This window comes from Egretta garzetta, unplaced genomic scaffold (genome assembly GCF_000687185.1).
Source record: "Egretta garzetta isolate BGI_Z169 unplaced genomic scaffold, ASM68718v1 scaffold271, whole genome shotgun sequence".
NCBI classification, from domain to species: domain Eukaryota; kingdom Metazoa; phylum Chordata; class Aves; order Pelecaniformes; family Ardeidae; genus Egretta; species Egretta garzetta.
The window spans coordinates 468,738-481,315 of NW_009258669.1; the positions used below are offsets into that span (position 1 = coordinate 468,738).

At 40.9% G+C, this 12,578-nt stretch overlaps 1 protein-coding gene across 1 annotated transcript in view; it reads left to right on the forward strand.

Moving 5' to 3' along the window:
* The window catches only part of RGMB (repulsive guidance molecule BMP co-receptor b), an 18,148-nt gene extending 5,857 nt beyond the window's left edge, over window positions 1–12,291 (forward strand). Inside the window, exon 2 of the mRNA XM_009648637.2 lies at window positions 7,571–12,291. Within this exon, the coding sequence (XP_009646932.1) occupies window positions 7,571–8,242 (672 nt within the window). The 3' untranslated portion in view covers window positions 8,243–12,291. The remainder of the gene's footprint in view (window positions 1–7,570) is intronic.
* Window positions 12,292–12,578: the final 287 nt, after the last annotated feature.

Sequence of the window (12,578 nt, forward strand, 5' to 3'; positions counted from 1 at the left end):
GCCCCTGCCCGGTGCATCTGGCAGGGACGTATGAAAAGCCGGAAAACTTTTTCTTTAATTCCTTAATTGGAAGGGTACGTTCTCTTGTGGGAGTTGTGTATTTATTCATGAAATGCTCTTGGCAATTTGTTTGTAGGTGTTTTGCATATTTGCGATGCCCATAGTAGCAGCATCTGTTTCTTCACAGTGAACAAAGCTATTGTATGCTCTGTGGTCTAGCTGAAACTTGAAACTCTGTTTTTTTTTGAGCTTGTCTGATGCTTATACCCCTTGGCATAGGATCCTAGGGCCTTTCAGATGAAGAATGAAGAAGGATTATCACCAAGTAGCTGGGAAACTGAGTTCAATCTCTCCTTTCTTTTTCTTTCTGACAGACTTCCTGTATGAATTTTGGTTAGGTCACTGGCATCTTTATGTCTGATTTCTCCAGCTATAGAGAAAAGAGTTCCCCTGTCTGCAGACCTGTTTTGGGATTTCCTGAGGATAAATGGCTATTACAAGGGGCAGGTAGGGAGCAGGTAGGAAGGGTATTGTAGAATGCATTAAATAGAAGGCTTTTTTATCTGTTGTGTGCTTTATTTGGAGGGGTACGAAGTCTTTTTGGCTTTCATGCTGTGACGGGTGTTCTGGATGTCACTAGTGTAGTTGTACCTGAATAGCAAATAAGGCAGAGGTGCTTGGGCTTGCTTATGGAAAACTTCCCTTCATGTTTGCAGTAACTGGAAATGGAGCTTTTCCTATCCAGGTGTTTTGTATTGGATAGTTTGAGGGTGAGAGAGTGAATGGGAGGACAGACAAGGAAAAAAATCACTGTGGTGAATTTACTGGGCATAAAGCTTTGAACCTGAGAATTGGTGGTGCTAGCACAGCAGGGTAACACTGGGTATAAGTGTTCTTTTTCCTAGAGTCAAAACATTTAAATACCTCTTTTGAAGCATGATTTCTGTTTTTGCAGGAATCGTTGCAGACTGAATACAGTATACTTCATCTCTATTGAGTAATATTAAAAAATTTATCTTCCAGTTACCATTCAGTTGTTCCAAGTAGGAGTATCAGATAACTGATCACATGTGATTAGTTCTTGTGTCCTTATGGACATCCTGACAGAGATGAATTTGGCTTTATTTCTCGGAAGTAGTACATACTTGTTTTGACCCAGACAGGATAACTCAGGGGGTTGTAGGTATTTTCGTGATTCCCGTGGGCTAAATTGAGGTGAAACAACACCAAAGGATCAATTAAACATTTTATTTATTTGAAGCAACCTGAACTGGGAAAGCATAATGGTAGGCAGCGTGGGTCCTATTGAGACACACATGAGAAGAAAAGGAAAGAGAGGGGGAAGGAAAAGAGAGAGAGAGAGAGAGATATCTCCTGTGATGACGATGACAAACATGGTAATCTTGTGTGGTAATCCTCAGGTGATGGGTGTGCAAACAGTTCCTTGGAGTTGTGCCTTTTATAGCCTAGTTCCTGCCTCTTGATTGTACTAGTCACGCCCCTTGAGGACTTATATAACTCTTGATCTTCTGCAGAGATGACGTTGTACAGGGGTGGTCCCAAAGGGTCTTTCAGGCGGTTGTGAGCCCCTTACTCAAACTCATGGCACGGAGCTGTGGTCCTGTCAGAGCACGGAACCACACACCCTCTGGCATGACAGCGTTCGTTAACTCTTTCAGTCTCACAATACTACAGTTTTGCTGGAGGACATCATAGAGTCATCAAATTACAGAGTCCTTTAGGTTGGAAAAGACCTTTAAGATCAAGTCTAACCGTTAACCTAACACTGCCACATCCCACTAAACCATGTTCCTAAGTGCTGCATCTACATGTCTTTTAAACACCTTCAGGGTTGGTGACCCAACTACTTCCCTGGGCAGCCTGTTCCAATGCTTGATAACCCTTTCAGTGAAGATTTTTTTACTAATACCCAGTCTAAACTTCCCCTGGCGCAATTTGAGGATGTTTCATCTTACCACTTGTTACCTGGGAAACGGGACAGGTACACACCCTGCTACAACCTCCTTTCAGTCAGTTGTAGAGAGCGATAAAGTCTCCTCTCAGTTTTCTCCAGGCTAAACAGTTCCCTCAGCTGCTCCTCATGTGCTTGTGCTCTAGACTCTTCACAAGCTTTGTTGCTCTTCTTTGGACGTGCTCCAGAACATCAATGTCTTTCTTGTAGTGAGGGGCCCAAAACTGCACACAGTATCTGAGTTGCGGCCTCACCAGCACTGAGTACAGGGGCACGATCACTTCCCTACTCCTGCTGGCCACACTATTCCTGATACTAGCCAGGATGCTATTGGCCTTCTTGGCCACCTGTGTACACCGCTGGCTCATACTCAGCTGGTTGTTTATCAACACCCCCAGGTCCTTTTGTGCCAAGCAGCTTTCCAGCCACCCTTCCCCAAGCCCGTAGTGTTGCATGTATTTTTTATTAACCCAAGTGCAGGGCCTGGCATTTAGCCGTGTTGAATCTCATCCAGTTGGCCTCAGCCCATTGATCCAGCCTGTCCAGATCCCTCTCTAGAGCCTTTCTACCATGAAGCAGATCAACACTCCTGCTTAACTTGGCGTTGCCTGCAAACTGACTGAGCTTTGCTGCTGTAAAGATAAACAATGCTGTTTCCTGGTGTTCAGGACAGCCTGGTGTTACTAGAGGTGGTTTTGTAGGACAAGCTATGGCAGTTTGTCAGGCATTAAATTGATTTCTTGTCTGTCACATTTATGGGGCTGCTGGACAACTGTAACAGACATCTCAGTGCCTTCAACGCCTGCCTTTGAGGGATGGAAAGGAAAGGCATACATACTCGCTCAGCAGCATCTGTCTGAATATCTTTAGAGCCTCTGGGGGCAGTAGGTCAGAGAATAAATTAATGATGAGTGACAGGGGTTTTTTTCTCAGACTTGGCCATGGAAGTTAAATGTTTATGTTGTCCCCTTAAACAGGCTTTACTTTCATATTTGTTGCCTTTATAGTTCCACTGTGAAGAGGGGTGAGAACCTTTCCCCTTGGGTTGTCCACCTGAGAAAAGGAGATAAAATGTTTTAGTTACTGTTCCCATTGATTACCGATGCTTAACTATGATGAAGTTCTGTGTAGTTTTGAAATTAATCAATAGTAGATTGATTTCTAGAGTGATTTATGAACAGTGGCCTCCTTGCTTAACCACATTCAAGAAACACTTTCCTGAGTGATCTTGGAAATCATCTAATGCTGAATTGTCTTGTTTTCAGGTTGACTTCCTTTTCTTTTCTTTGTTGTCTATGGAATCTACACAGCTTCCCTTCTCATTTTCTCCTCTGACATGAAATTGGAATGCATCATGGTAGAATGTCTTGTGGTGTTTCTGTACCACAGAAGCAGGCTGGGATGAAGAGGGAATACTGTATTTAGTTTTGTAACACTCTTAAGCAGTTCTTGCTTCTGAGAAGTTGGCCACAGCAGCATCACTGAGGCAGTCCCTAAATCTCCCCCGGACAGTTTACTCTCCCCATGCCCTCCCCACCCCCAATATGCATGGAAGAAGCAAAGTGTCTTTTCATGTACACCTCTTGCTGGTATCCTTGAGATATGTTGACTTCAGCAAATAGTGCACCGCAAAAGCATGGGTATATAGAGAGAAATGTGAAGAAATCTTGCTTTGGGTGATGCCTAGTGCTGTGTGACGGACTGAGCAGTCATTAGCATTTGTAACACACCTTTTAGTTTTGTTTCATCCTGAAAGACCTGCTATGCATATTAAGAGGAACTAGCCTGTGATGTAATTTGAAATCGTAGAATCATAGAATATTTTGGGTTGGAAGGGACCTTTAAAGGTCATCTATTCCAACTCCTGAAATGAGGCTATTGATGATCGTCCGCCTGTAGTCAGCACTGGTGAGGCTGAACCTTGAATACTGTGTTCAGTTTTGGGCCCCCCACTACAAGAAAGACATTGAGGTGCTGGAGCAACAAAGCTGGTGAAGGGTCTAGAGCATAAGTCTTACAAGGAGCAGCTGAGGGAACTGGGGTTGTTTAGTAGGTTGTGGTGAGGTGTGTGTTGGTCTTTTTTCCTAAGTAACAGGTTGTAAGATGAGAGGGAACAGCCTCAAGTTGTGCCCCAGGAGGTTTACATTGGATATTAGTAAAAATTTCTTCACTGAAAGGTTTATCAAGCATTGGACCAGACTGCCCAGGGAAGTAGTTGGTTCACCAACTCTGAAAGATGTTTAAAAGACCTGTAGATATGGTTTTTAGGGACATGATTTAGTGGGGGACTTGGCAGTATTAGGTTAACGGTTGGACTCTATGATCTTAAAGGTCTTTTCCAACCTAAATGATTCTATGATTCTGTGAAATGCGTAGTAAATTAGCAACATATAGTCAGACCTACAGCACTGTTGTTGCATTATGGCACTAGTGAAGACTAGTGTGAGAACTGAGAGTTGAAAATGTTGCTTTTGCTTAAGACACACAAGGCAGGCACCTTCTACAGATACATGAAGGTATCGTAGAACCTTCAGTTAGGCATCTCAGTAACACCATCCTTGAAAGGCTTTGCATATGCAGTGGGATTTAAGTAATATTTCTGATCAGTACACTCAGTGAGGATGATGTTACTGGCATTGGTAGGAATGGGACGATGAAGTCCAAAATGAAATATTTCAAGTGCAAATTGAATGGTGGGTGGGTTTTTTTTTGTTTTAGTACTCTTAGTAGAGCTGATGTTTGTATATTCTATCTTAAGATAAGTCTCTGGAAGAACCTTATTTTCATCTTTTAGGGTTCCTTACTGCAGTAGCTTTAGAGCTCTATATGTGCCCAGAGAACAATGCTGAGATACACCAGTACTTTCAGAGAACTTTCTTCATCTGAATATTCTGGCATTTGTTTTTCTGTCCTGGGTTTAGAAAGGGCATCTAGTTTCTAGTGTGTGAACAGTGATGCATGAGCAGCTTTGTGGGGGCGTTCTTACAACCCAGCTAGAGTGTAGAAAGTACTATAGGTACATGTACACATACAACATGTTAAATTTGTTTAAAATAACCTTTTCCACTATTTAGTGCTTTCTGTTACCTTGAGAACTTAAAATGATAAAGCTTTGCAGTGAAATTTGCTTAATCTCCCTTTGGAACAAACTCTGAGTATCCCTCAGCACCAGGGCATGAAATTGAGGTAGGAGTGGGTCATAAGGGGAGGACCTTACAGAACTCTCATTTTACTGATTGGCCTAAGGATTAGATGGATGTCACACAACAGAAAACACAATATCCAAACCTAATGTCTTGAGCCTCAGTGTTTAAATATGAGTACGTCCTTGCATCCTTGTAAGGTATGTGGAGGCCTTCATTCATTTAATAGTCCTCATTTAGTGTGCAATGTTACTGCTGATCTTGCTTTACAGTGAAGGCTTCTGTTCTCCCTTTCTGTCTCTGAAACTGTGTGCATTTCATGCTTGCAGAGGAGGGACTGTTGGACAGAATAGTTTGGTGGCTGCTTCTTGATAAATTTTGCCAGTTGCCTTGCTTAACTGTTTTATCAAGTAGCCATTTCTGTCTCTCTTTAAAACTATTAACCCTTTTTAACTCCAGACTTGTTCAGGTGTAGAGCAGACTTAGAGCTTTACTTCTGTTGAAATGTAAATCACTCTTTCCTTGCAGAGCAATGCAAATGTGTTCAAGGAAGTAGAATGCTTCTTGGTCTAAACAGGCCGAGATAAGTCTGTTTCATTGACTGTGTTACATAAAATTGACTGTGTTACATAAAATGCAAAACCTGATTTACTGCATGAGGCTCTGGATTATATGCAGAAATACTAGTCACTTGACAGATCTCAGGTTTCTCTTCTGGGTTGCTGAGCTTACTTCACTAAGCATAGAGCGGCCTTCACAGCAACAAAGGCACTTACTCATTTTCTGGATTTTGGGCATAGGCATTCAAGTTTAGCTGTGGCCCACAGACATCAGTTTACCAAATTGCTTGACTACAGATGGTCTCAAGCTAGCTCTATAACTGATTAACACAGAGAAAAAACATTGGAAAATTCCAGTCAGCACCAGTGGGAACGTGTGAAATCAAAATAGCAAGTATTGTCTGTGTGCAAGACAGACAGACTGACAGCATCAACAACCTGGGGCAAACCAAACACTGAAAACATGTAATGCTGTGTAGGTTATGTCTTCATACTCCGAAGGAGGAATTGTTGCAGTGGGAGGAGAGAAAAGGGAAGACTTTTGTCCTGTACAAGTGATATGGAGAGGTGAGGCTTGCGAGGGTAGAGGTTTTATTCGCATTGTCAGTAATGTAATGAGCTGTTGTGCAGAAGTGTGCTGGTTAACTGAAATTAAAATGTGAGATTGCTATAGAGTAGATTTTAAGGAAAAAGTGTAATGTTAGATTTAAAATGCCTTCTAATATGGAATACTCTGAATCTTGTAGCAGACTGCTTAAATCATAGACTGTAAGTAATTTTGATGTAATCAGTCAGTGATGAAAATAATGATTAAAATGCCTATTCCTGGTACAAAACTGCCTTTGAACTTTTCAAGAAGTCAGGCCCTTCTGAAACTGTAAAAGAAGTAGCATATCTGTTTCTAATACTTATATATGATTCCTCATTATACTTTTATTTTAGGAAAAGCCACTAGACACTCCAGACTTGGTCTGCCAAATAGCCTAATTATTCCCTTCAAGTAAGACTGGAGGATTTACTCTTTCTGTTGTGGCTTATTCAAATAAGTGTAAAGGTTTAAAAAGCCAGTTGTAACCTTAAGAGAAAGAGTAATTGCTTTATGCTCCTGGTTTCTGTGTTGGAAGTCTTCAAACACCTGTCTTTGAGTGTCTTTCATTCTTTCTTTGTTTCTCCATGGGCATGTCTCTAGCAACAGCGGACTGGCAGTGTCAAATCTCCCAGTTCCTAGGACTAACGGATCAGGAGCCCAAAACAGTTATTTGACTAGTTTTCCTGGTCATGCATCTCATCTCACTGCCTGTTCTGTTGATGGCTGATAAAGCACTAAATACGTGAGTGCTTTTAAAGTAGTCTCACACAGCCAATCCTGGCAACACATCCAACAAGTGTACAGTGACCCAGGAAGGGTTTCACAGTCACTGTAAAAGGAGCTATGAGAGACTGTTGTGATTGGGGGAAGCTGAGTTCTCTTGTACCTTTCTGTGATTTCACAGTCTCTGATTTTGCTGTAGTGGCTTGCACTGTAAGAATTACTTGGCACTTACACTTCTCTGTGACTGCAGGATGCATTCCAAAGTCTTAAGAAACCATCAGGCAGGAGGGAGTTGTGATGGTTAATTAAATATAAAGCCTTTTTCTTTCCTGACCTTGTGGCTGTTGCCATATGCTAATAGTCTTGCTTCCAGACCAACCCAAGAACAAATTTAACCATTGCCCTCTGCTAAAATATTGCTTTAAGCATGTGTACAGACTGTTTTCCTTTAGGCATGAGTTGGGGAGAACTAACAAGCTCTGAGCTAGTGGGCAGTCCCAGATATGTTCAGCTGCAAAATGGAAAAGGGATTGAAATTATTTTTTTCCACTAACTTTGCTTTTTTTTTTTCCTCCCCCCCCAGATAACTATTATCTTTAAATCATATCAAGACTGTACAGATCAGAAAGTATATCAAGCAGTGACTGATGACTTGCCTGCAGCTTTTATTGATGGTACAACAAGTGGAGGTGATGGGAACACCAAGAGCTTACGAATTGTGGAGAAAGTCAGTGGCAAATACGTCGAAATGCATGCCAAGTACATTGGGACCACAGTGTATATACGCCAGCTTGGGCACTACTTAACGTTGGCTATTCGCATGCCTCAAGAGTTGGTCATGGCCTATGAGGAGAGCCAGGATCTGCAGCTGTGTGTGAACGGCTGCCCTTCAAGTGAACGCATTGATGATAGTGGCCACTTACCATTGCCTGTGATGGGGCAGCTGCTCCCTCAGGGTGGTGCTGCTGCTCATCCCCAGTCAGTGTACACACTGGAAACTGCCACCACCAAATGCCATGAGAAAATGCTAGTGAAGGACATCTATTTTTACTCATGTGTATTTGACCTACTCACCACTGGTGATGCTAACTTCACGGCTGCTGCTCACAGTGCCTTGCAGGATATGGAAGCACTGCACCCCAGAAAAGAACACTGGCATATCTTTCCCAGCAGTGGAAGTAGTGGTGTGGGCAAGGGTAGCAAATTCTTTGTCGGTCTTGGACTCATGCGCTTGATCCTTGTTGTGTTTTTGTAGTTTTTTTTGTCTATAACAAAGTTTTGAAATATATATTGTCATAATATATTGAGTAAAGATGAGTATGTATTGTATATACCATGTATATGAAGGGATGTTTTATCTTGGGACACCCACCAGATTGTACATACTGTGTTAACTGTTTTCACGTATGTTTTATGTGTAGTATTCTTTGTATGTAATTGTTTTGCAGTTGGTGAAATATTTTATAATGTCCCTGCATTGGGACTTGATAGAAAGCACTTTATTTTTTATATATTAAATATTTATGTGTGTATCTGAGTAACTGTGTATTATACATATAAACATGTGCATACAATACATGGTGCTCCCTCTAAGTACTACTTGGTTTAACTTTTTTTTTAAAACTGGATTAATTTGTGGTTTTTTTCCTATTACTTCTCTTACTCTAGAGGCAGCATGTCTCTTGTCATGTAATGACATTGGTGATTTGCTGAGTTCACTAGTTAAAATGATTAAGAATGGAATTGTATTCTGTTCCTCAAACAAATGTCCATCTCTTCTTTGGAGGGAGAGGGTGAAGTTCTTCCCATTAGCTCAGATGACCATCTTGGATAACATGAACCTTCTTTGTAATCCTGACATTTCCTAGTTTCATGGCAGGAATTTCAAAAGAAGAAGAGGGAATACGATGGAGTGAGACTTGCATAGGTTTACAGAACCAGTGGGAAGATAATTTTAAAAGGTATTAATGGTCTAGTTGTGTAACCATGTAGTGTAACTATTGGAGTTGCCTCTAACCTGGAAGGTTTAAGTTGTTCTCTGAGATGGACTGGTGAAATCACAAGCCTAAATTCTGTGCCTTGCTTAGGTGCTAATTCTATCTATTCATTCAGAAGGAAGAGGGGAATGAGGCCACAGTCTCTGACTACTTTTACAGAGGTGCTAGGAGAATAATGATTTGTTGGCCTGTAGGTTGGTTTCACTTAGTGCCCTAATCTGCTGCAAGAAGTGGAAGCTTTAATACATGCTACAATAAATCCAGCTCCAAGGTGGGCTTATTTCACTCTTAAAACTCTTCATCTGAGACTGAACTGATACGTTAGAAGTGCTATCTGACTAAGACTCAAATAGCACTTGCCTTTGTTAAGCAAACTTGAGCTAGTGTTTGTGTTGGTAGAGGGAGATGGAGTTTATTTATGGAATGAAAGCTTTACAAAGACACGGCTAGGTTAGGCACTGTTGACTGTTAAGGACAGCTGTAGCCTTCTCAAAGAAACTAATTAATTCCCTGTGTGGATGGGTAACTGCATATAGGTGTTATTCTGGAAATACTTGTGATGAAAGTACTCAGCACTGAGTTAAGGCTGAAGCTAAAAATTTATTTTAGACTAGACTATTGGCAGCTTGTTCTGTCTGTGCTGTCTGATTGGTGCTGTTTCAGATGAGTTAGATTTGTGGATTTATGATATGTCTGATAATGTGGCTCCTCGATTTCACCTGATGGTAACAGGCTTCTCCCTATTTTGTGTGGCTGAACTTCCTCATTAGTGCTCTGAATTTAAAGTTCTTACGGCTGAAAGCTGATGGATGAACCTAGTGTTGCTTGTAGTGGTGCACGTACTTACTGAGCAGGCACTATATCTTATTTAACGTCCTCTGTCTCTGGATCCTGTATGTATATACATATGTATGCTATATATATGTATACTGGCATTGAGTTGTGAGCCTCTCAGATAAGTAATATTTCAGAAATGCAGTAATTCCCCTGAAGAGTTTTCCCCTTTCTTGTTCCTGCTGTGGGATTTCTTGAGAAAATGTTATTTGCACGTGTTCATTCTTGAAGTCCACCATCACCAGGAGAGCTTTAGTTAATGCCAGATGTGGATATTTTGAAGCTAGTGAATGGTCTCTGGGGAGAACTTAAGCTTTTTTTTCACAGGCCCTTCAAATGGCTGTCTTTTAGAAGGCTACAGATATTTTTTTTTTTTTTTCATGCTTGGAAACCCCACAATGTGTCAGTCTTTGCAAAACCTTTTAGATGTGGTTCATGAATATTCCAGTAAGTATATGTTTGTGTAATAGAGTGTCTGTGCAGTGTGTAAATACTTTAAATTATCGTGATAGAAGAATAAAGTTGCCTACCCTGCAGAACAATGTCTGTAATGTGGTGTTAGTGACCCCTGGTGGGGTGCAGAGAAATTGGGGATGTGGGCCACATACTGGGCAGGCAATCTATAAACAAACCCCCAACTTGTTTCCTAGCCATCACTTGGTGGGTAGGAATATATTGAGTACAATTGTTATACTTCCTTGCAGATGCTTGTTTCTCCTCTGCTAAGTAAGTTGTGTAGTGAAATTTATGACCCACAGCTGCAAACCAGGCCAGTTTATTGAAGAGACAGTGTATGGGAAACCAACAGCAGGAACCATCCCCTGGAGATCCCACTTGCACAGTTCCTTTGCAGTGTTTGTGGAGATATTTAGAAGAGCTTTGACACAGTGATCTGATACTGCTGCATCCATCTTGAGAGGTGTTATGGAAAGTCCTCTTTTAAAGTTACTGGAGAACTCTCAGATCAGAAGAACCCTGGAAGAGAAAATAACTTGCTGTAAAACTGAAGAAGAGAATGAGGCATTGAAAGAAAAAAATTATACAGAGGAGTCCGTAAGATTACAGAACTTTGTATAACGTAAAGATCTGCTAAGTAAACATGGGAGCTGTAATATTTCAGCTGCAAGGCTAATCACACCGTATGAAGGTAAATTGAAAGTGCCACAACTTAAAAAAAGTTATGCCAGATACATAGCAGGAAAGATGGACCTAATAAACATGTTTATTTAAAAAAAAAAAAGTTGTTTTGCTAAGCTTATGTTACAGCTAGAGTTTGAGGGGTGTGTGGAACAATCTTATGTGGTAGTTAGATCATTGAAATGCTTTGTGGAAACGACTGTAGAAAGCAAGGGGAGCTTTAAAAGTCCCTATGTTCAGTATATACAGAAAGTGGCCGTTGTACCTGTAAGAGCGTACTTGCAAGGGTGTTGATCTACCACCACAAGCTCTGCCAAAGGCAATATAGCATGATTATCAGTATTTCAATGCAACAGCTACTAAGTTATTACTGATGCTGTTGTTGGCCTCTGTCTTAAAAAAGTTGGCTGATGCCTTGGATATTAGTGGTTTATTCAAAAGGTTTAAGTATCTTCTAGAGCATTTCTAACCAGACTATGTCCTGATCATATGCTAACAGAGCTCTTAACAGCAGCTGAGGATAGTTCTCTGCAGTTGTGGAGTCTGACAACTTCCCTAGGAAGCCTGTCACAGAACTGAGCAGAGAACCGGGTACCTAATCCTTCATTTTGTATGTACATATGGCTCCTGAACAAGGGTATTATAGAATGAAATAGTATGCTCAACTGACTGTCAAACCAAATTTTCTTTTTCTCTTTCTGGAAAACCTGGCTGGAAGAATAATCTGCACCTGTTAAGCGGAACACAACCTGAGAGAATGCAGGGTCTGAGAACAATCTGGCTTCTGTTCTTGTAGGCAAGTGAGGGCCCCTCAGTAGTGCATTGCCTTTCAAACTGCTGCTGTGCTGCCAGAAAATAGATCCCCAGCTATTTACATTCTCTTCCCTTAGCATTACGGATACTGTGCATTTGTTTTATGGGTTTTGAGGATGTGCAAGTGGCTACTTACTTACACACACCCTGAAGAGAAGCAAGCAGTGTTGCAAGTTTTGCACTGCCTAATGAGGGTTTCATTAGTGGACATGTTTGGAAAAAGAAACCAAGTGGCTTGTGGCTTTCTTCTCTTTTGACATACTCATACCACAGTTTCAAATCCTGCATTAATTTTCTTCGTATAAGTACAGTTGCAGTGTTTTACACTGAAGTTTTCATGCTTTGGGTTATTTTAATTCCCATCTGTGTCTTGACAGACAGAAACTGTATTCCTTTCCACCTTTCTCTACTCCAGCTATTAAAGACTGCTATTTATACAATGCCTAGACATGACTTGTAATGACCTTTTTTTTGGAGGTATTCTTTGTTGTTTACAAGATAAGCATTCTCTGTGTTCTGTGTTGTGCTGCTAGTTCTCTCCACCTGTATTCAGAACAAACAAGGATTGTGTGGGTCAGTGTTGCTCATTAGATTTTGTCATTCAGCTAATTAATCATTAATTAGCTTGTTTTGGAGAGCAACATGGCCAGAGATCAAGTACAAGTATGAAGGTAAATTTATTGTGATGCTGATGTAAAAGAATTGCATCTGATTAATTCAGAACTTTTTTGGCCTCACTGTGTTTGTAAATTACACTTCATTGAAATTAAAAGCTGTGATTAGTAAATCAACTGTGAACAGTAAGATTGA